Here is a 24,466-nt window from a genome sequence, read left to right as displayed (position 1 = left end):
AGGTAAACTGGGGAGACATAATGTAAATAGGGCTTGTAGCACCATAATAACAGAGCTTCCTCATAGAATATGTTTAGAATAGGCTTCATTAGTGTATTCGGCAGTGAAACTACAGCTCTGTCCTGACCCTTACCCAATCATCTGATTCCTTTCCCTTTCACATAACTGAAGATGAACTTACCATCTCCAGAACAAGAAAGGCCGGTCCCTTCTCTCCTGTTGTATAGTACCCATTTTCTGTGAAAGGAGCTAAAGTAAGAGGCAGAGAAGAGTAGGTACAAAATAGTGTGCCAACCCCTGGTGGTGTATCAGCAGACTGTCTGCCCACAAAACCAAGAAGAAATGTATTTATTCTAATGGTAGAGTAACCACTGCTTATATCCCCTGTACAGGCTCTTTTTGCTCTACAACTTATGTGTCAGTTCCTTTCTAATTGTAAATTTGTGGATGATGAACTGTGTAGCCATGAATTTCTGTTCTAATTAATTACAGGTGAAGATGCTGGAAGCCGACTTGGTTGCAAAGATGCTTCGAGCTGTTCTGCAATCCCATAAGAATGGAATAGCATTACCCCGGCTACAAGGGGAATATAAATCCTTGACTGGTGATTGGATCCCATTCAAACAACTAGGATATCCTACATTAGAGGCATATCTGAGAAGTGTGCCAGCAGTTGTCAGAATAGAGATCAGTAGATCTGGAGAGGTAAGAAGGTAATTGCACATATATACATATATATGCCATATAAATTAAATGAAAACTTGACATCTCAAAAGTTCACAGAATCATAGGCAGACTTAAGGAGTTAGAAGGAATCTCAGAGGTCCCCTAGTCCAAATTTTTGCTAGTCCATAAAATTTTACTTCTGAGGTGATTACATTTTAAAAACCTCTGAATTTCCAAAAATGAATGTTATCCGCTGATCAACACTCTCACGCTGAAGTCTGAAAGTGAACTGACTGAAAGGGAAACAATCCATGATTGAGAATTTTTATGTATTTTACTCTGGTCTGCAGTATAGTTTGAGTTAGGAAATAACAATCTAGTCCAATACTCATTCAAAGTACAAATTCCGTAAAACATCCCCAGCAAAGGGTGAATGAGGTACCAAGGGTGCTACATGAGGTAGCCCATTTCATTTTTGGACAATTGTAATTGTTAAGGACTTGGGTATATATTTTTTTCTACAATGAGACTTAATAATCTTTCCTGTAATTTGGACCTTTTAATTTCAGTTTTGTCCTGAATGACCAAACAGAATAAGTCTAATCCTCTTTTACAACCCTTTAAATATTTGAAGACTGCTATCCTGTTCCTCTTAAGTCTTCTCTTGTCCAGGCTAAAAAAGAGCCAGGGCTCCAACAGATCTATGTAGGGACATGGTTTTGTGTCCTCTCACCAATGTGCTGGTTTGCCAGATTGCCACTGTCACTTCTTAAATGGGGTGCCCAGAAGTATCTTCTTCCTCTTTGGATACGTTCTGAGAAGAGCAGGGCACATGCTGTAGGAGTGCCACTTTCCTCATGCTCTGCCTGATGGTTCTGTTAATGCAGCCTAAGATCCCACGAGCTTTTTTAATCCTGTACTGTGTGGACTCCCATTAGTGTTTTTTCATGAGTCCTTTTCACTTATAATTGAAGTTACTGATACTCTTCAACAAGTGATTTGAACTCAGCAGTGATAGAGTGGATAACAAAAGGGGGTGCATCTGTGATTAGCACATAAAGCACTATCTAGAACCTCTTGCCCTTTGTTCTTGATTTGATAGTAGGACAATCAATAAGTAATTAGTAGTAATATCAAGATACTGGTAAGCTTGCACTTTTGTGGATGTCAGAATTTTAAAATTACCTTTCAATTGATTTTTTAAATGAATTTAGAAGTGTGATGTACATAATGTGAGCCTAGGTTTACTTGATTATACCACAGGACTGTTGAGGCTTAAGTTAATGTTAGTAGTGTGTAAAAAGTCAGAATAGCCAAGTAGATTAGCTGATGGAGCATAGGAAGTGATACGAGCATGTATGGATCTTGACAGCTAGTGAGTATGCCTGAGGGACATTCCCTTCCAAATGGTAGGTATTTTATGTGGACACCAAGAAGCTAAGGGCCTCCTGGTGATGAAATTGGCCTCTCCTCATTCTAACCTCTTCCAGTCTCCGTTTCCTAATTTGTAAAACGGACATAATCACAAGGACTACTTAACAGAGGTGTCGTGAGGATCAGCTGAGATGCTGTGCATACATAAAGAGCTTTGCAGCCCTTGAAGTCCTGTGTCAGTGATGGTTATTGTTATCATGATTATTATTTCCTGTATGACCCAGTTGGCTTTGTTGTGTTTCATGATACAGATTGTCCCATTGCGCTGTCTTGCAGAACTGTTATGAGGGGAACCAGATAGAAAGAGAGAAATCAGTAAAAAGCCATGACTGCTATTGAAAAAAATGACTCAGTGTAGCCACCGTCTCTATTACGAGGCGTCCGGCACTATCATCATTGTATACGAAGAGTAACATTGTGATCTGCTTCTGAAACTGAGAAGTGAAATGAATAAAGCCTTTTGGGCAAGATGGTTGTTAAAAATGCTGAAAAATATATTTTTGCTGGAGTAATGTTAAGAGTAAATAAAAGGAACATTATATACTTTGTATGTGTATAAAAAGTATGGTCTATTTGTTTCATTTACTCCTAAGAAATTTTAAATCTCAAACTTTTTTCCTTGCTTCCTACGAGCAGATAACTTGCTATGCTGTGGCTTGCACAGAGACAGCCCGAATTGCTCAACTGGTAGCACGCCAGAGGAGTTCAAAAAGAAAAACAGGAAGACAGGTGAATTGTCAGATGAGAGTGAAGAAAACCATGCCATTTTTCCTAGAAGGTAAGTTTGTATGCTGGAAATGTCAGACTTTGTCTGCAGATGGTTAATTGTATAGAAAAGAAATTCATGATCAAGTTGAATGTTTTCAAATTTCAACTGGCATTAACATATTTGTTTTATATTGTTTCAAAGAAAAAGGCTGGAAGTTAGTATTTCCATTCGAAAATTGTTAGAAAGTAAATTTGATGAGGTGATTTTTTTGAAGATTGGTTTGTGATAAAACAAAAAGTAATTGAAAAAACTCCAGATAGGGTGTGAAGCCTAGTATCTTTATTATAGTTTTTTGGAAAAAGAATCAGCTAGAGTACTAGAGGCTGACTCAATATTTCTGATTTAAGATTTTCTTTGGCAAATTATAAATTTTTTAGAAGTAAAACTTGTTTTTTGTTTTGTTTTTTACAAAATCTGGAATTGCATGGAGCATGTGAGATCAGTAGCATTTCTTGAGTACTTTTTTTATGCACAGCATAAAACAGTGGACAGCAGTGTAGTGAAAAGCAGCCAGAAGACTTGGGTTTGTGCTCATGTTGCTGTGACTTTGTGCATGACCTTGGATAGACCTTTCTCCCCTTTGAATTGCACCGTTTATCATTTACAGCCTGAGGGTGTTGGACCAGATGATCTCTAAGGTCTTTTTAAGCCCTAAAAAGGTGTGATTTCGCTGAAGATCCCAAGAGTAACAAAGAGGTCCTAGAAGAGACCTTTCTTTACTACTGTGCTATAAGAAATAATGAGCAGAATGCCCTCAGAAAAACTTGGAAAGACTTACATGAAATGAGTAGAACCAGGAGAACATTGTACACAGTAACAGCAAAATTGTATGATGAAGCAACCAGGAATGACTTAGCTATGCTCAGCAATTAAAATCATCCAAAGTGCTATCCATCCCTAGAGAAAGAACTGATGGCATCTGAATGCAGATCAAAGCATACTTTTTAACTTTATTTTTCTTGGGGTTTTGTTTTGTTTTTGTCTAGATTTTCTTTTACCACATGACTAATATGGAAATATGTTTTGCCTGACTACATATGTATAACCTGTATCTCACCTTTTCAATGAGGGAAGTAGAGAGGGAGGGAAAGAATTTAGAACTCAAATTTTTAGAAATGAATGTTAAAAATTGTTTTTAATGTAAGTGGGGAAAAATAAAATAGCAAATAAATTTCTAAAAAAGAAGAGACCTTTCCTGATTCCTACTTTCCCCTAAGCTAGTAGCACCTGTCCCTCCATTTTACCTTGAATTTCTTTTGTGCATATATTTGCCTGAGAGGCAGTGTGCCATAGTAGATAGAGAGCTGGCCTTGACTCAAGGACAGGGGTTCAAGGCACACTGCTAACACATACTGGCCTTGTGACCCCGGACAAGGGACTTCACTCCTAAATGCTCTAAGACTAGAAGTTGCAGAGAAGGTGCCGATCTGTATTGGTAGAGTGATTTTCCTCACCCAGGAATTCCCTATGTCAGTGAAGTCAGAGGTCTAGTCCTTATCCTTGTCTTTTATATATACTTTTATGTGGACATGTTGTCTCTGCCAATAGAAGGTAAGCTCATTGAGGCAAGATGCTTTCACTTTTCTTTGTATCCCCAGTCCCTGAGACAGTATCTGGCTCTTAATCAGTGAAATTCTTTGGGAAAGGCTAGAGTAGTGAGGGAAGTCAAGTATTAAGCTGGAGCAGTCATGGAAGTGGTTGGGAGAGCATGGGATAGCATGGAGGCAGGAATGAAGATGGTTGGCTAGTTAGGGTAGGACGAGGCAGGGCCTTGAACATTAGTTAGGCTGAGGAGTTTGTGCATTAGCCTAAAAATAGGGGGATCCTGATATTGAACATGTTTGAAAGCAAGAGAGATACATAATGAATCCTAAGTTTTAGAAAGCTTATACAATGTTTTCTTTTATAGGAAAACCAAAAGCAACTCTCAGACAACCAGGATTTTCTTCAGAGTCTGAAAGAGACAACAAAAAACCCACACTCTTAAGAGAAAAAAGTGTCAAGTCTGGTAACGAAACTTCACCGTATACCCTGCCCCCTACCCTTGGAAGTGGGGTATCCAGAGAAGTGCCAATGCAGAGACATGTGACAATGATAAATAGGTTAGTATATAGAGAGTTTGTTGTGTGTTCAGTCGTTTTTCAGTAGTGTCTAACTCTTTGTGACCCCATTTGGGATTTTCTTGGCAAAGATACTGTACCGGTTTGTCATTTCCATTTCATTTTACAGAAGAGAAAACTGGGGCAAATAGGGTTAAGTGACTTGCCCAGGGTCACACAGCTAGAAAGTGTCTGAGGCTGGATTAGAACTCATAAAGATGAGTCTTCCAGATTCCAGGCCTGGTGTTCTATCTATTTCACTACCTTGCTGCCCCAGAGTCTGTTAGATATGGTAAAATAAAATATTTAGCTGAACTAGTCTAATTTTGAATTTTTTTTGAATAAATGCTCATCAGATTATTTCATTATAAATTTACTTGCAATCTCTATTCTTAAATGATTTTCTTTGCTATGAAACTCTGTAGTAATAAGGCCCTTAATCTATGTTCCTAACTCTTTGTTGAATACCTGGTATACTTAGAGTTGGACCAACCCTGAGTAAATAAAGTAAATGAGCAAGGTTATAATCTATCAATTAGAACTTTAGTCTCTTCCACACCCTACAATTCAAATATATTCAGGAGCAAGCTGCTTGTCTAGTGTAGCTAATAATGCTTCCTCTATAAATAATACAAATGATACCTTTTCCATGATTCTCATTTTAATTGCTGGTGTCTTAGTATATATATCTTTAGTTGAAATGACTAGGTTGTTTCAAAATATTACCCTAAGTAGTTTGCAACTTTTATGAGAACTTTACCTGTCATTTTTTTAAATTTTAAGGAAAATAGTTAAGGTGTTCTTTTCCATAGCATCACAATACCTGCATTCAGATTTATGTCCTAGTACTTGTGATCACGGACAGAGGGAGAGAAGCAACAGCTTCTGAGTATTGGGAAGGTACAAGGCTATGATGGCTATTTTGTCTTGTCTGTTGAGCAGTATCCAGAACTTTCTGACAGAGCCAACAATGTTCGTTTTATGAGACAGAGAGAAAGAGGCCAGAGGTAACAAAAAAAAAATCTCTGCCATTGCGTCACCAAAGACTGCCTATTTTTAAAACATAAAATAGTTTGTTGTATTGGTTTTCTAGATCAGAATTCTTCATATGTTAATATTGAGGGAAAATATCCAACTACCTTTCATTGTGACAGAGGATGGCATTTTAATATTGTTCCTTTAAATTTTCTAAGAAATGATAGAAAAGATTTTTATTTCTTGTATGTCAGTATTCAAAATACTACAAGTACCACTCAAACAACAAAAAAGACTAAGTTTTCAGAAAACACCACTCTAAATCTGTCATATTGGGTGTGTGTTGAAATAAATAACAAAAGAACCCAAGGTTCTATTTCCCTGGGGACTGGGGCAAGTGGGGGAAGGGGGAAGGCCTATAGAGGAGAAGGGCCATAGACTAGGAATTAGGAGATTTGGGTTCTGTGCCACTAACCAGATAAGTTATTTTAGGAAAATATTTTGACCTCTTTGGGCCTGAGTACTCTCTTTTGTAACATGAGCCAGTTAGAGTAGATGATGTCTACTTCAGACTTGAAAACTTCTTTGAATCATCTCATTTGGTTATGCACTAACCTAAGTGTGCACACACATGCTGTAATAGCAAGGGCCAGCAGCTAAGAAGATAAGATAGTGTGGTTGTGATTCCATAGACTTTAAAGGAGAAAGGTGTTCTTCTTTCTTCCTGTGGATGGAGGGTGGGAATGCTCTTCATGGTACCTAGGATTCCAAGGATCCGATGGAAGTACTGAGTGGGAGGACTATATGGCAAGACTGTATAACATACCCCCTTCATTTTATTGCATCAAGTTGCTAGTTAATTTAGAAATGTACAAAAGCATATATTTTACGGTAACATGGTAACATAAAATTATAGTTATATTTTAAGTATTATAATACATTTGTACTCATCATTGTAGCATCTACATAATCATTTTAGGATCAGTTAGACTGCCATTATGCTAGATTAACATTACTTAACGTTTTAGAGCTATTCTTGCTGTTGAAAATTAATCTATGAGCTTAGCAATTGTAGTTTTGTTTCTTACAGATTGCTCCTTGGTAATCACATTAAAAGAGAGAACGTCATTATTATGCCTAATAAAAAAATTCATTAATTATTATCATGAATATTTATTTATTTAGCCTTTCTACTTTTTGGCAACATAGATGCCTGCAATAGTTTATTTGTAACTTTAGCATTTTTGGTGAAGAGAAAAGCCCAGGTTATTGTTACAGCTCCAGCTCCGCCTATCCCCTATTGTATCCCTCTACATGACAGACATAGAAAGGAAGTGTGAGGGGGAAGAACTTTATAGCCCCAGCCTAGGGGATTTAGAAGGGAAACAACAACCAAAGAAAGGGAATGGACAATATGGCAGTGCAGTTGAGTGGGAGGTGGAAGAGGGAGTGTGTTGACTAGCTTTGCCTTCCTCCACTAGAGCCTGAATCAAGCATCCCAACAGCTCCTTTAATTTAACATATATCCATTTTAACAAGGACAAGGCTCATTCAGTCTAGAGAAATCTATGCCACCATATGGTGATTTCAACAGGGGGGAAAATTAGGGAGACATTTCTCATGCTTGATTGTCTTTTCAGTTTGTGTCTGTGGTGGGGTGGGGGGAATGTAGGAGGGAAGACAAACTGGATATGTGAGTCAAAATGTTAGTGAATAAAGTAGCTAACGGGCAAAGGAATGTGTCTTTTTGCTTGTTTCTTTCCTTGGCGGGGGCGTGTTTCCCCACTTGGTTACATCATTTCCTCCTTTTGCATAATTGTTCTGGGAACATCCTTTGAGGCCATAGAGGGAGGACTACTCAGATTTTTTTCCCAGCATGACTGGGAAATTTTTCTCTTCTCAGGCAATCAGCAGATATTTTTGAAGCACTTTTCAGGTGTCAGGGTCTGCGCCAGGCACTGGTCATACAAATACAACCAATGAAATGATCCCAGGTCACAAGGAGAAAGAAGGACACAGATAACTGTAAAAAGAATAACTATGAAGAGAACAAATACAGATAATTACATGGTGGTTAGGGAAAAAGGGTAGTAAGTTTTACACTTTTCTGTTTCAACCTTTTCTACCCTTTTTTGATGTGTGTGTGTGTGTGTGTGTGTGTGTGTGTGTGTGTGTGTGTATGTGTGTGTGTGTGTGTATGCACACGGTCATATTAATACTTCCCAGACTCAGCACTGAATCTCTTTCGGATTTAGGAATTTTTGTGCAGATATCAAGGAGACCACAGGGCATAGTATAGAGAGAGTTGGCCTTGGAGTCAGAAGACCTGAGTTTGAGTGCTGTCTCATACCTTTACTAGCTGTGTGATTCTGGGCAAGTCACTTACCCTGTCTGAGCTTCAGTTACCTCCTCTGTAAGTTGGAGATGATAGCACTTACCTCACAGGCTGGTATTGAGGATCAGATTAGATCTACAGCCATTAAAACTTCAAATTGCACTGAGACTTTTGAGATACTCTGTATGTGTAATGTGCTTTGGAAATATTAACTGTTCTTATTTTATTATATAATTGCCCTTTCTACCTTCACAGCACCTTTCTCATCTATCTTCTCATTCACACAAACACTACTTTGATTTAGGCCCTCCTTTCCACTCACCTTGATGATTACCCAAAATCTCCCCCCATTTTCCTCCATCTTCCCATTGTAACCAAAGTAATTTTCCTTAGGCCTAGATCTAATGTCACACGTCTTTTCAGTCAATTCCAATGGCTTCCTGTTGCCTCTATGATCCAATAGAAACTTCTGTTTAGCTTTCGAAGCCCTACATCTGGCCCCAGCCTATCTCTTCAGCCTCCTCAAACATTATTCCCCCTCTTACACTGGAAGATTCCCTCCACACTAGCTTCTCTGTGTTCCTCACACACAGTGCTCCGTCTGCCCTTTCTGCTCCTTTGCACTGACTATCCCACATTTCTGGAACACTTCCCTTAACCTCTGCTTCTTAGTATCTAATGCATGAAGCCTTTCTGATCCCCTGCCCTAACTGCTAGTGCCCTCCCCACCAAACACATTCTTTTTTTTTTTTCAAGGAAAGTTTATTAAAGATTCCCCTTAATGGGTTGTCTTAAGAAATCCCACCCTTTGTGACACTCCTTTTCACCAGTGGGCCAGATTGAATCTGAGTGCCTTCATGGAGGCAAGATGAAACTTATATACACAAAGATTGTAGGAGGGATCTAGGGTGGTCCTGGGGTGATCGGAAGAGGGGTTTAGGGAGGGTCTTGAGGAGGAGTCTTAGGAGGAGCTTGATGGGACTGGGATGAGGTAAGACTCCAGGAATGGAATTAAGGGTGGGAAGTAGCTGAAGGTGTGGATATTGGTAGTATCAAGGGTGGAAAGCAGCTGGACAACAAAGGGCAAGGCTAGGTATAGATTTGGACCTAATGATAATGTAAGGCTTATGGCCTTAGGGGAAGGCCAGATCTAGTGGGAGGATTTAAGGAGAGTTCAAGGGGGCTCCCAGAGACTGTATCCCCTCAGGTTCAAGGGGGTTCCTAGAGGATATACCCTCAAACAAATGGGACCCAAATTCTTTTGGAATAAAAGGTGAAGGTCTCAGCTTCTGAAATTTCTTCCTGCTGGCAAGGTGCGTAGAGTTGTCCCTGCCTCGATGGGTCCCGTTCAAGGGGTACATAATCTGAGCAGTCATCTGGAAGTTGGTAGCTTGGAGCCTGGAGGAGATAAGCCTGGCAAGGAGGTTAAGCAGACAACCAAACAGACAGTATAGGAGTATAGAGAAAGGACAATTTCCCTGGAGGTTGTTGCAGATGACTATTTGTACCTAGCTCCCCTAATCACTTGTTCTGTGTACCACACTGCTTCGGGGTTCAGGAGTGTGTGGCACACCCAAAGAATTAGGTCAGGGGTCTCTAAGAGGAAGGCTTGATATTTGGTGAGCCTGTGGCTGGCCAACCACTGGTGGCCATCTGCTTCTAGGATGCTCTAAACTCAATGAAGAGTCAGAGTTTCTAAGGGCTGGTCTGCTAGAGGTTTAGAAGCTTCTTCAGTTAGAGTGGCTGTAGCAGCCATGGAGTCTAATTGTTTTGAAAAACAGGCAACTGGCTTGGGGTCGTGTCCCAAGGATTGGATTAGGAGTCAAAGTCCCAAAAGCTTTAGCCTGGTCCCTGCCCTACTGTACAGGGAGTGAGTCAGGGCCTTGAGTAGCAATTAATGGTTGCAGTCCCTCCCAAGCCTTGGGCTTAATTGGATATTGAAGGCAATGGAGGGGAACTATGGCTGGGGTGGCAGAAGTAGCTTGCCCAGGAATTCCCTGATCCCAAACAATTGGCTCAACCGTCTCCCACACCTCAGGAGAAACATGGGGAGGTCTGATAAACACAGGGGAAAGGGAGCTGGGAGGTTTAACTAGAGAAAATTGGCTTCCCAATTTCACCATCGGGTCCCTTCCCAACAAGGGGGCAGGGCCAGAGGAGAGTGTAAGGTAGGGGAGGGTGTTTGTCAGGAGACATCCCTTAATTTCCCCTTAGGTTGAAGGGCATGTGGCCAGAGGAATTACTTAAGACAAGAGAATGTAGCCATGATAAAGTGGGTAACCTTACCTGCAGCCTTGATTTTGTCCAGGGCTCTGCAAGAGAGGTGGAGAAAGTGGGAGCACTGCCAAGCCCTCCTTCTGAGTCTTGAGAAGACTGGAGGACAGGGTATTGGGAGGTGGCTCTACCACTCTTTCAACCTTGGGGACGAGCCTTCCTCCAGTGTCCCTCCTGGTTACATGCTGGGCATGGTCCTGGAGGCATGGATCCTGGGGGCTTCCTCCAGGGGTGCGCCTTAGAGGGATACTCCTTGGACCAATGACCCTCCTTGTGGCATAAAAAGCAGGTTTTCCCACTGCCCAAGTTGGATGGGCTTCCTCCACGGGGGTCCCCTGGAGGGGCGCTCTTTGGGTCTTTTCCTGGCCATGGTAGCAGCCAAGAATTGAGCATGTTCTGTCTCTAGCCCTTTCCCTGTGTTCTCTTTCCTCTGTTGCAACCAGGTTTCTGTTGTCAAAGACTGCAAAGGCCATCTCCAGTAATTGGGCCTGAGGTGTTTGGGGTCCCATTGCCAATTTCTGCAGTTTCCTCCCAATATCTGGGGCAGACTGATTAATGAAATACATGCTAAAGATTGCTGCCCCTTCAATAGAATCAGGATCCAAATTGTATACTTTTTAATAGCTTCTACTAGCCGGTTTTGGAAAAGAGCAGGGTTTTCCTTTTCTCCCTGAGTAATTTCCCTAATTTTTTGAAAATTTGAAAATCTCTTTGCTTTTGAAATGTAGTTCTTAGGCTTCTAACAGGCATATTACCATTTTCTCTCTCTTTCCTCTATCCTCACTCTTTAGATAATTCCATCCTGGGTCACTATTGGGAACAGCAGCTGTTCCTGGGGGGTATTTTATGGGGTCATCGCTAGCCAAATTTTTGGGGATGTTCCCAGATTCTCCTCTTCTCTTCAGTGGTACAACAGGTAGATAAGAGGATATGCAAGATAAGAGGATGTACCAAGAAAGCTCAATTGTAGGAACAGATCCCTAAAACCCTCAGTAAACTTAGTAGGATCTTCTGAGTATTGCCCCAGTTTCTCTTTAACCTGAATGAGATCCGAAATGGAGAATGGAACATGGACTCTAATTGTCCCACTGGGTGAGGCAGGCACTTCCCTGAGGGGAAAAAGCCTTGAAGGTGCTGTGGGAACTGGAGCTTGGGGAGGGATATAGGAAGTCCAGCTTCTGGTGAGGGAGGGACTGGGGGGTGCTGGCTGAACTAGGTTAGACTGCAAGGTCAGGGCATCTGACTGGCCAGGGAGAAGATCAGCTGATACCTGAGGAGGGGTAGGGGTCAGAAGGGGAATTACCAAAGAGACCTGAGTGGGCGCCACCTCAGAGAGAGGGGCCAGGGGAGGAGGTACTGCTGTGGGGGCAGGGCCCAAGGCTGGAACCTGAGTAGGAGTTGCCTCAGGGGTAGGGCCCATGGTGGTAGATATTGCAGAGCCTGAAGTAGGGGTCCCTTCAGGGGAAGGAGACACAGAGGGAGGCACCTCAACAAGACCCTTGGCTGAGACCTGAGCAGGGGTCACTACAGGGGGGAGGGGCCATGGGAGGAGATGCAGGATAGGGGACTTGGACTGTGAAGGAGGCAGGAAAAGAAGAGGGTTGGCCTAGAGGAAAAGGGAAACCAAGGGAAAGAGTACATGGCCAAGGAAGGGGGAGTGCAAGAAACAAGGGTGCTCCAAGGAGGTTGGGGAGCAGGAGGAGGGGCTAGGGCTGAAGCCCTGGGGGTCATAAGGAGGGGGTTACCCAAAATGTCCTGTTGACCCCATTGCCCCTTTGTGGGGCGGCTCTAGCTATGAGCTTACATCTTACAGTCTTTTCTGAGAACGGGGTTCCAAGAAAACTCAACGAAGGCCATTATGCAGGAAATTTCTCTCCATTTTCCTTCTCACCGGCAGTATAGCTCTAGCTGCAAGAGAGTATTATATTGTAAAGTCCCCCCAGTGGGCCATGATTCATGGCCTTCTAGGTGATACTGAGGCCAAATAGTGTTGCAAAAGAACACCAGCTTTTTCTTTTTAAGTTGTTTAGAGAAATTAAATTTTTTCCAATTTGGTAAAAGATAACCCAAAGGCGAGTTTTTGGGGATTGAAGAGGATTGACCCGTTTTGGGCTTGGGGGGCTGGAAGTTGCTTCCTCTGCAAGGAGGATCTGGGGGTAAGCCTCCAAAAATAACAAAATAAGACAAAAAAATAAACACAAAAGGTACCTGGGGTTTTCCCATTCCCTAGTGCTGAGAGAATTGAGAAGTTGGGCATGCACTTCCAGATAGGGTGTACGTCCTTGTCCTCTATGCTGCAGAAGCTGAGCCCAGGTCCATGGCCTCGAGCATAAACCTGTGGACTAAGAACCTGAGAACGCCAGGCTGAGTACAAGACAGCAAGCAGCTGTCTGACCTACTAGGACCTGGGAAGTCAGGCCTGAGAAGCACCTCCAAAGCGTTTGGAGGGCAAGAAGGGGATTGGGAGAAGGGGAGGCTTACATACCGTCCAGTCTTGGCCTTAGAAGAACTTGAGATTAGCAGTATTCCCAGTCAGGGAACCATAATGATGAGGTTAAAGAAATATGATGATGGTAGGGAACCATATGTTTCTAGGGGTGCTTGAGACCCCAAAATACCGACACACCAGGACCTTCCAAACGAATTCGACCCACGCCTTCTCAGCCAAGGAAAAAGGCAAAGTTTGTTAAAGGTGTTGCCATAATGGGTTGTCTCAAGAAATCCCACTCTTTGTGACACTTGTTTTCACAAGCAGACCAGATTCAACCTGAGCTGAGCTAGATTGAATCTGAGCCCAAACGCATTCTTGTGTCCCCCATGCTTGATGCAGAGTACACATGATAAATATCTGTTTGATTGTCTTTAACTATGTCAGCATATCCTTATTTGTCTCATGTAAAAATAGTAAAGAATATATACCTGCATGACCTCCTGGGTCCTAAGAGTCATGACTCACATTTGCCCAGTACATACATACATATATTACCTCATCCAGCCCTTGGGACACTTCTTCAGGTAGGTGGGTGCTATTGTCACTCCCATTTTACTATTGGTAAAAAATGTTTACTGTTCTCTAATATGTATGTACATATATTTTTATTTCACTTATAATCATGTTAGCACCACTGTACTAATATGTATTTTATAAAATTTACACAAATAGAAATTTTGTAAGGATGAGATAAACATGAAATGCTTTGAAAATACTTTACTAATGGTACAAAACCTTTTTGTTCTCACTCAGAATGTAAGTGATATTCTAAGTGAGAATAATATAATTCCTTTTTTAAAAGTCTTGGTTTATCATTGTAATACAGCAGTTTGAAGATGTGGTTCAGTGTTCAGTTTACTTTGAGATGTGGTTTTAATGGTTGTCATGGCTGAAAAAGATACCTCTCAGGTTCATAGGTCTATATAGAAGTATGTCATTGGCTATGCTTATTAAATTGCGATAACCATTTTTCATTCCTTTAATGCAAAGCATCCATAAATTACTCAAAGATTTTTGTTGACATTGGACTAGTAAATTTACATCTTCCCTCATGTTACTCAACTGCAGAATAATTCAGTGTTACATTTTTATATTTTTTAACAATTGGGTTCAGAACCCAATGAAACGCTAGAAGGTTGTTTTGAGGATCAAATGAGAAAATATTCGTAAAGCCTTTTGCAAACTTTAAAGGACTATGTGAATGTTGTTATTGGTGGTGTTGTGGTTGTTTGCCAGAGCATCCAAAATAAAAGATATGAAATTTATGCCATAAGGGGGCCATTTGAAAGTACTGGGGATTTTTAGCTTCAAGATAGGAAGACTTAGAGGGGACATGTTAGTAGTCATCAGTTAGTTTAAGGACTAAGGAATTCAGCTTGTTCTGTTTCACCACTTGGGGTGGGGTTAGGAGCAATAGGTGGAAATTGCAAAGAGGTGAGTAGAACAGGCTGTTACAGGAGGTGGTGGGTTCCCTCTTAATGAACGTTTTCCCACCAAGGGTGGATTGAAAACTTATATGTTGTAGGGGCAATTATTGTTCAGATATGATTTGTACAAATGACATCTGGCTTCTCTTCCTAGCTTTAACTCCCTATATGAACTACATTATAATGTGCTTTTACAAACTCTAAGTGGAGCGTAGGCAACTTTGTGGGTGAAACGCCCAGCTATACCCCCACTAATATTATCATATAAACAATCTGGATTTCCGTGCAGGCCATTATAATGATATAAAGCAAAGCTTGGAGGGTTAGTCATCTTCTTTCCTTTACTTCTGCTCTCCATGTTCTTTACTTGCTATCCTAACACACCCTTTCAAGATACTGTAGTTTCCAGGTGGATAGAAACCCCAGGGGGCAGACCATGTGCAATTTTAGGGCTGGTGTAAAGGAGGAGCAAAATCCTTCCCTGCACTTCCTTCCCATGCAGAGTTATAAATGATAGAGCTAGGAGAGTGGCCCTGAGACCTTTCTTTTTTTTTTTTTTTTTTTTGGCCACATAACACAAAGCATGTGGACAAGCAGACACAGTCTGCCCCTGACATTCTCCTGCTACCTCACAGCCTTTTTTCTTTCTGAAAGATAGCACACCCTGTGTTTTTTTTTCATTTCCATAAGTTAAGGATGAAACATTAATTTAAAGCAGGACAACTAGCTACGGAGCTAATCTGTATGATTCATTCCTTTTAACCTTGAGTTGAAACAATATAGGGTCATTCTAGTGATTTTTAATGTCACAAAAAATATTTTATACATACGGCTTCGAGTCCTAGTGCCCCATGAATACCTATTTAGGATTCAGGGTTAAGAGAAATTGAAAAGAAAAAAAAATCAGGGGATCCTAGATTCAAAGCTCCAAGGTAGTTTGGAAATTAGGCAAATCAGTTCCTTCATTTTCCAGATGCTAAAACTGAGACTTAGAGAAATTACGTGATTTACCCAGGGTGACAGGCCAGATTCCGGTTCAGGTTCTTTGACTCCAAATCCTGTGTCCTTTCCACTGTGCCACACTGCTTTCTGTAGATGATGTTAGGAGGTATAAAAGGGGACACTGATACTCAAATCCATCAAGAACATCACGAAGGCTGTAGCTCACAACATATGTGTAATTTACCTCAAACTGAGATCTAGGATGCAATGCAGGGCTGTTTTTCTGTCAAGAAAACTACTGGTGGTACCACAGAGAAACACCCAATTGAGGGCCAGGGCACATGAGTTTAAAAAAATTCAAGTTTTGATTTGTGTATGAGAGAGAATTATAGGATGTTTTCCTTATATACTTTTAAAATTAAGGTCAGCTAGTAAAACTATAAAATAATTAAATTTATTCATTGTAGAAGCTAAGATCCTTATTTGAGCAAAGTTCTAGGGAGACAGAAATGAAGCAGACATTTTATCAGGGGAGACACCATGCACACGCACAAGCAAATATAAAATGTATTTCAAGTAAATCCAAGGTAATTTCAGTGGCAGTTTGGGGAGGCCCTCATGTAGCAAGGTGGTGATTGAGCACAGCTGTGCAGAGGTGCATCCTAGGTCTGAAGGAAGCAGGGGATAGAATTGTGTGAGGGACAGTGAAGAGGCTGGTTTGGCTAGCGATGTAGGATATGATGGGAAGAAATGTATAATCACTCTGGTGAGGTAGGCTGGAGTTCAATTGTAAAGGGCTTTGAATAGCCTGAGGAGTTTGTATTTTATGCCAGAAGCAAAAAATAAAGATACACTGTAGCTGCAGATACACTTTAGGAGCAGGAGAGTGACAGTTAGAACTGGACTTTATCCATTTCATACCTGTGTAGAGGATGAATGGAGACAGTCATGGCAAGGACTAGAATCAGCCAGGTGAGAAGAGGTCAGGGACTAGACTAGGGTGATTGCTTTGTGGGATAAAAGCTGAGGAATACAGAGGATGCCTTTGTAATGCAAAGCATGGGGAGATGCTAGAAAGCCATAGAGGGTTAGAGGAGTTGGGGCTTGAGTTGGGACCTGAAGGTTGGATGAATTTTAAGTAAGAGCAAAGGAGGGGGAGAGGGCAGGGTTTATAGTGTTAACCAAAGATGCAGAGATAGGCATTCACAAGGACTTTTTTTTTCTTGCTCCACCTTTTTTTTTGAATTTATTTTTTATTTTTAGTTTACAACAGTCAGTTCCACAGGTTTTTGAGTTCCAAATTTCCTCTCCCTGCCTCTCCTCTCCCCTCCCCTCCGAGATGGCATGTAATCTGACCTAGGTTCTACATATACCTTCACATTAAACTAATTTACGTGATAGTCAAGTTGTAAAGAAGAATCACAACCAATGGAATGAATCATGAGAAAGAAGAAACAAAACCAAAAAAGAAGGAGAAAAAGAGGGAGAACAAATAGTTTGCCTCAATCTGTATTCAGACTCTAATTCTTTCTCTGGATGTGCTTTATTGATAGCTTTATTGATCATGAGTCTTTTGGAGCTGTCTTTGAGCCTTGCACAGATGAGAAGAGCCAAGTCTAACAAAGTTAGGCCTTACAGATACCGTTTGTCTGTAAACATATATAATGTTCTCCTGGTTCTGCTCCCCTCACTCAGCATCAGTTCATATAAGTATTTCCAGGTTATAATGAAGTCCTTCTTCTCCTCATTTCTTATAGCACAGTAGTATTCCATTACATTCATATACCACAATTTGTTTAGTCATTCCCCAGTTGATGGGCATCCCTTTGATTTCCAGTTCTTTGCCACCACAAAAGGAGCTGCTGTAAATATTTTTATACATACTGGCCCTTTTCCCACTTGTGTGATCTCTTTGGGATACAGCCCTAGAAGTGGGTCAAAGGCTATGCACATTTTTATGGCCCTTTGGGCATAGTTCCAAATTGCTCTCCAGAATGGCTGGATCAGTTCACAACTCCATCAACAATATAACGATGTTGCAGTTTTCCCACATCATCTCTAGCATTTATCATTTTCCTGTTTTGTCATGTTAGCCAATCTGATAGGAAAGATGTGGTACCTAAGAGTTGTTTTGATTTGCATTTCTCTAATCAATAGTGAATTAGAGCATTTTTTTTCATATGCCTATAGATATCTTTAATTTCTTCCTCTGAAAACTGCCTGTTCATATCCTTTGACCATTTCTCACTTGGGGAACGACTTCTATTGCTATAAATTTGACTCAGTTCCCTGTATATTTTAGATATGAGGCCTTTATCAGAGGCACTGGTTGTAAAGATTCTTTCCCAGTTTTCTGCCTCCCTCCTAATCTTTGTTTCATTGGCTTTGTTTGTACAAAAACTTTTCAATTTAACATAATCAGAAGTATCCATTTTGCGTTTTGTAATGCTCTCTGTCTCTTGTTTGGTCATGAATTCTCTTCTCCGTAGATCTGACAGGTAAACTATTCCTTGCTCTCCCAGATTGCTTATCAGCTTTCATTCCTGAATCATGAACCCATTTTGACTTTATTTTGATGTATGGTGTAAGGTATTGGTCTGTGCCCCAGTTTCCGCCATATTATTTTCCAGTTTTCCCAGCAGTTTTTGTGAAATAGTGAATTCTTAATCCAGAAGCTGGACTCAGAGTAGATTGCTGCAGTCGTTGATGTCTGTGTCTTGTGTACCTGTCCTACTCCACTGATCCACACCTCTGTTTCTTAGCCAGTACCAGGTAGTTCTGATGGCTGCTGCTTTATAGCACAGTTTAACATCTGGTATGGCGAGGCCTCCTTCCCTAGCATTTCTTTTCATTAATTCCCTTGATATTCTGGACCTTTTGTTCTTCCAGATGAATTTTGTTATTATTTTTTCCAGCTCTGTAAAATAATTTTTGATAGTTCAATTGGTATGGCACTGAATAAGTAAATCAATTTAGATAAAATTGTCATTTTTATTATATTAGCTTGGTCTAACCATGAGCAACAGATGTTTTTCTACTTATTTAGATCTGATTTTATTTGTGTGAAAAGTGTTTTGTAATTGTGTTCATATAGGTCCTGGGTTTGTCTTGGCAGGTAGACGCCCAAATATTTTATAGTGTCTACAGTAACTTTCAATGGAACTTTTCTTTCTATCTCTTGCTGTTGGGCTTCATTAATAATATATAGGAATACCAAGGATTTATGTGGGTTTATTTTATATCCTGCAACTTTGCCTAAGCTTTTTATTATTTCAAGTAGTTTTTTACTTGATTCACTAGGATTCTGTATAAATCATCATATCATCTGCAAAGAGTGATAACTTAGTTTCTTCTTTGCCTATTCTAATTTCTTCAATTTCCTTTTCTTCTGTTATTGCTAAAGCTAACATTTCTAGTACCAAATTGAATAATACGGGTGATAATGGACATCCTTGTTTCACCCTCGAACTTATTGGAAATGTATCTAGCTTATCCCCATTACATATAATGCTTGGTGGTGGTTTTAGGTAGAATGCTGCTTATCATTTTAAGGAAGGTTCCATTTATTCCTATGCTTTCTAGTTTTGTTTTGTTTTGTTTTGTTTTTTTGGAGAGGGGAAGGCAGGGCAATTGGGGTTAAGTGACTTGCCCAAGGTCACACAGCTAGTAAGTGTGTCAAGTGTCTGAGGCTGGATTTGAACTCAGGTCCTCCTGACTCCAGGGCCGGTGCTGTACTCACTGTGCCACTTAGCTGCCCCTGCCACTTAGCTGCCCCATTTCTAGTGTTTTTTAATAGGAATGGGTGTTGTATTTTGTCAAAAGCTTTTTCTGCATCTATTGATATAATCATGTGGTTTCTGCTAGTTTTGTTATTGATATGATCAATTATGCTTTAGTTTTCCTAGTACTGGACTAGCCTTGCATTCCTGGAATATATCCTACCTGATCATAGTATATTATTCTTGTGATAAGTTGCTGTAATCTTTTTGCTAATACTTTATTTAAAATTTTTGCAGTAATATTAATTAGGGAAATTGGTCTATAATTTTCTTTCTCTGTTTTGACTCTTCCTAGTTTAGGTATCAGTACCATATTTGTGTCTTAAAAAGAATTTGGTAAGACTCCTTCACCTATTTTCCCAAATAGTCTCTACAGTATGGAAATTAATTGTTCTTTAAATGTTTGACAGAATTCACATGTAAATCCATCTAGCCCTGAAGATTTTTTTTCCTACAGAGTTCATTGATGGCTTGCTCAACTTCTTTTTCTGAGATGGGGTTATTTAAATATTTTACTTCCTCCGCTGTTATCTGGGCAGTTTTTATTTTTGTAAATATTCACCTGTTTCCCTAAGATTGTCAAACTTATGGGCATACAATTGGGCAAAATAATTCCTAATTATTGTTTTAATTTCCTCTTCCTTGGAAATGAATTCACCCTTTTCATTTTTGATGTTGGTAATTTGGTTTTCTTCCTTTTTCTAAATCAAATTGACCAAAGGTTTGTCAATTTTTTTTTTATTTTTTCATAAAACCAGCTCTTAGTTTTATTTATTAGTTCAATACTATTCTTGATTTCAGTTTTTTAAATCTTTCCTTTGCTTTTCAGTATTTCTAATTTGGTATTTAATTGGGAATTTGCAATTTGTTCTTTTTCTAGCTTTTTTAGTTGCCTGCCCAATAGATTGATTTCCTTTTTCTTTGTTTTATTCATGTAAACATTTAGCGATATAAAACTTCCCCTAAGAACTGCTTTTGCCGCATCCCATAAGTTTTGGTATGTTGTCTCATTATTGTCATTCTCTTGAATGAAGTTATTAATTGTTTCTATGATTTGTTCTTTGGCCCTCTCATTCTTTAGAATTAGATTATTTAGTTTCCAATTAATTTTTAGCTTATTTTCCATGGTTCTTTGTTATAAATAATTTTTATTGCATCATGATCTGAAAAGGATGCATTGACTATTTCTGCCTTTCTACACTGGATTGTGAGGTTTTTATGCCCTAGTACATGGCCAGTTTTTGTTTATGTGCCATGTTCTGCTGAGAAAAAGGTATATTCTTTTCTATCACCATTCAGTTTTCTCCTGACGTCTTTCATATGTACCATTTGTAAAATTCTGTTCACTTCCTTAACTTCTTTCTTGTGTATTTTGAGGTTAGATTTATCAAGTTCAGAGAGGGGGAGGTTGAGGTCCCCTACTAGTATAGTTTTGCTGTCTATTTCTTCCTATGACTCCCTTAACTTCTCCTCTAAGAATTTGGGTGCTATACCAAGTGGTGCATCTATGTTTAGTAATGATATTACTTCATTGTCTGTGGTGCCTTTTAGGAGGATATGCTTTCCTTCCTTATCTCTTTTAATTAGATCTATCTTTGCTTTTGCTTTGTCTGAGGTTAGGAGTGCTACCCCTGCTTTTTTTTTTTTTTGCTTGAGCTGAAGCATAATATATTCCACTCCAGCCTTTTACCTTTACCCTGTGTGTATCCCCATGTTTCAGATGTGTTTCTTGTAAACAACATACTGTAGGATTATGGTTTTTAATCCATTCTGTTATCTGCCTCTGTTTTATGGGAGAGTTCATCCCATTCTTTTTCTTACATCCTATTTACCCCCCGTTTATGCTTTTATTTCTCCCTTTTTACTTCCATTCCTCAAAAAAGTTTTGGTTTTGACCACCGCCTTCCTTAGTTTTCTCTCCCTATGGACACCTCTCCTTTATCTTACCTTTTTCTCTTTGTTGCTTCTTTCCTCCCTTCTAACAACCACCCCCCTTTTCTTCCCCTTTCCCCACCCTGTAGGAAAAGTTTGATTTTTTTACTTATTGAATAACAAAGTTTTTTACCCCTCCCCGCCCCATTTACCTTTTTATGTCTCTCTTGAGTTTCATATTTGAAGATCAAATTTTCCAATTTGCTCTGGCCTTTTTATCAAGAAGGTCTGGAATTCCCTTATTTCATTGAATCTCCATCCCCTTGCCTGAAAAATTATGCTCAACTTTGTTAGGTAGTTGATCCTTGGTTGTAGTCCAAGCTCCTTTGACTTTTGGAATATCATATTCCAATTTCTTCTGTCATTTAAGGTAGAAGCTGTAAGGTCCTGCATTATCCTGACCATAATTCCTCGGTATTTGAATTGTTTCTTTCTGGCTGCTTGCAGTATTTTCTCCTTGACCTGGTTATTCTGGAATTTGGCTATAATATTTCTTGGCATTTTCAATTTGGGATCTCTTTAAAGAGGTGATCTGTGGATTCTTTCAATGCACCGGCTCTGATATGGTTTAGTTCCATGCACTCAGTGCTTTCCTAGCCCACAGATCTGTCCTGTCAACCCTTCGGATTCAACTGGCTTGGAAATCTGCCACACTCAAGTCTCCTAGTGGCTTCTGTCTCTCCCAAATCTGTTCAGATTCACTTTTTTTAAGAGTTATCTGACAGAATTTGTAAGAGAGCTCCAGGAAGTCCCTGCTTTCATACTGCCTTCTTGGCTCCACCCCCCACATGGTCTTTTCAAGAGACAGTGTGGACCAGTATGACTGGAAAGAAGCATTCATTTTAGGACAGCAATGGTAGTTAAAGTTGGAAAGAGAAATTAAATCCAGACTGTAATCGACTTTAAATGCCATATTTAAGAGATTGGACTTTGTTTAATAGGCAGTGAGGAGGTATACTGAAGGTTTTTGAGCAAGTGAGTTACAATGATTAATCATATTTTAAGAAGATTTAACTTGGCTGTAATGATGTAGGAAGGGAGACTGGAAGCAAGGAGACCAGATAGGAAACTTAGTGAAATAATCCAATTCTGAGGTCATAAAGACCTAGACTAGGGCAGGGGCTGTAGGAATAGAAATGAAGGTATCTATGAGAGGCACTTTATGAAGGAAGAAGTGATAAGAATTGGAATTTGATTGGATATGAAGATATGGGAGAAAGGAAAAGTCAAGGATTATAAGATTTCAAGCCTGGTGAGTGATAATTTTTTTTTTGGTCAGAAATTAGTTTGAGGTGAAAGGTTGTTAGCTTTAAGTGTGTTGAGTTTTTAGTGAAAGTGGAATATTCAAGTAGAAGTATCCAGTTGGAAGTTGAAGATATGCTTAAAGAGAGAGGACAGGGCTGGAGAATCATCTATATAGGGATAACAAGTGAATATGGCAGTAGACACCCAGACCTGTGATTTCCAGTCTAATATTCCTAGATCCAGAAAAGGTAGAGATAGCAAAGATTTAGGGGACATATTTGAAGCCATTACTATCAATTAGAAAGTTTCACAGAGTTAAATATAAGAGGTTTGACTTGGGGTTAAGGAAAGAAGTTGTAGACCCCTTTAATTGAATTATTTTGTTTAAAGTGTATTCTTAGTCTTTCCCATTGCGAGGGACTTCTTCAGACTGTCCCATCTTAAGAAGTTCATTCCTCTGGTATGGAACACTGGAACTGTTCACTAGTTTGTTTGCCCTCTTAGTCTAGATCAGGCCTGCACAGATACTGACCGTAGGCCATATGTTGTGCAGGCTTCAATTAGATGGTCCCTAAAGTCTTCCAAATCAGATTCTGTGATCTGTTGCCTTGCTTTTCTGTTTGTCTTCCCATCTTCATCTTTATACCTGCAGGGTTCAGCTTTTTTGGCCACATATGTGTGTTCTTTTTTCTTTCTTGGTCTAGAAAATAAAACCACTTTTTTCTTAAATTAATGAACAGATAAATGAATCAGTGAATGCATGCGTGAATGAAAAACCATTTATTAAGTGACTACTTTGTACCAGGCTTTATACCAAGTGCTGGGGATTCAAAGATTAAAAAAAGAGACAATCTCTGGCCTCCAGGAGTTTGCATTCTCATAGGGGAAGACAATGCTTAGAGAAGAGAAATGACCAGGAAAGGGAGTTCTCTTTTAGCATTGAGAGTAGGGCAGAGAGTGAAATGGCCAGGCTGCATGACTAGATGTGTTGGAGAGTTGTCTTTGATTCCCTGTTTTTGTAGTCTCAACCTTACTTCCACACATCTTTGAATTTCTAAGAAGGCTTGACACTGGACTCTTGACAGTAATTGATGAAGATTCTTTAATATTTGCTTTCTTCAACTCTACCTGTAACTTTCAGGATTGCCAGGTCTTAGCTTCAGCTTTCCAGTTTTAACAGTCCAAATAATTAAGGTGTTACCGTTCTCTGAGCCTCAGTCTATTTGGACATTAGCCTCTGAGTTAATCAGTGAAAATTTAATGAGCTTGTACTATATATAAAACACTATTCTGAGGCATTATTAGTGTTATACAATTTTACAATATACTGTATAAAGATGATTAAGAACTCTGGGAAGTTTAGCAGAAAAATCATTTTGACAAATAAAAGGAGGAAAAAAGAGTTGGGCATATGTTTGGCATGTAATCAAGGAAAAGAGAAAAGACCAGGAAAGAGAGGAGAAAAGATATTGGAGGAGAGGGATACTTGAAAATAGCTAAGCAAAGAGACTTGAAGGGGAGATGAGGAGAAACAAACAGAAAGTGAGGAAGATGATGATCTTTACCATCCTCTTAGTTCTGAGTTCCTTTTAGTTCTTCTCTTAGTTCTTCTGTGCCATTCTGACTACTGCACATTTGTATTACCTCCTATCCCTCTTAACCCAATGGCTGCCTGAAATTGACTCCCTCTGATCCCTTCAGCTACCAGCAAACCTCTCCTTGCTTGCCCAGTGCTTGCAGTCTTTGCTCCATTCTCCTAACTGGCCAAGACCTCTCATTTATTTGGATTTTCCTAAGCACGTGGCAGACCTGGCATGCCTCCCAACTGCTCCTAGCCTCACATTCAACCCCAACTGGTTTAGGTCCATTGCTTTTGTTGTCAGTTCATCCTTTATTTCCTCTGTCCCCTGTTTCATCATGGTATCATAGAACTAAAGCTGGAAGAGACTTTAGAGTCTGTGTCTAGTGCAATCCTCTTATTTTGTGGATGAGAAAACTGAGGTTTTTAAGGGTTAAGCCCTGGTCATACAGGTAATGAGTGATAGAGGCAGAATTTGAACCCAGATCTTCTGATAGCAAATTCAGTTCTTTTTCCATT

The 24,466-nt window shown here is 39.9% G+C and overlaps 1 protein-coding gene across 2 annotated transcripts in view; it reads left to right on the top strand.

The window, feature by feature from the left end:
- Positions 1-24,466, top strand: part of TDRD7 (tudor domain containing 7) — a 153,834-nt gene that overhangs the window by 31,395 nt on the left and 97,973 nt on the right. Inside the window, exons 2-4 of one of the 2 annotated variants that reach the window (XM_036741502.1) lie at positions 493-705; positions 2,737-2,878; positions 4,779-4,971. In XM_036741502.1, the coding sequence (XP_036597397.1) occupies positions 499-705; positions 2,737-2,878; positions 4,779-4,971 (542 nt within the window). In that variant the 5' untranslated portion in view covers positions 493-498. Of the gene's footprint in view, positions 1-492; positions 714-2,736; positions 2,879-4,778; positions 4,972-24,466 lie in introns of those variants that run through there. The other variant, XM_036741503.1, reaches the window with a different exon arrangement.

Source organism: Trichosurus vulpecula, chromosome 1 (genome assembly GCF_011100635.1).
Source record: "Trichosurus vulpecula isolate mTriVul1 chromosome 1, mTriVul1.pri, whole genome shotgun sequence".
In the NCBI taxonomy this organism is placed as follows: Eukaryota; Metazoa; Chordata; class Mammalia; order Diprotodontia; family Phalangeridae; genus Trichosurus; species Trichosurus vulpecula.
Note: the sequence above shows the minus strand (reverse complement) of the source record. Positions and strands in the feature narration are given on the sequence as shown.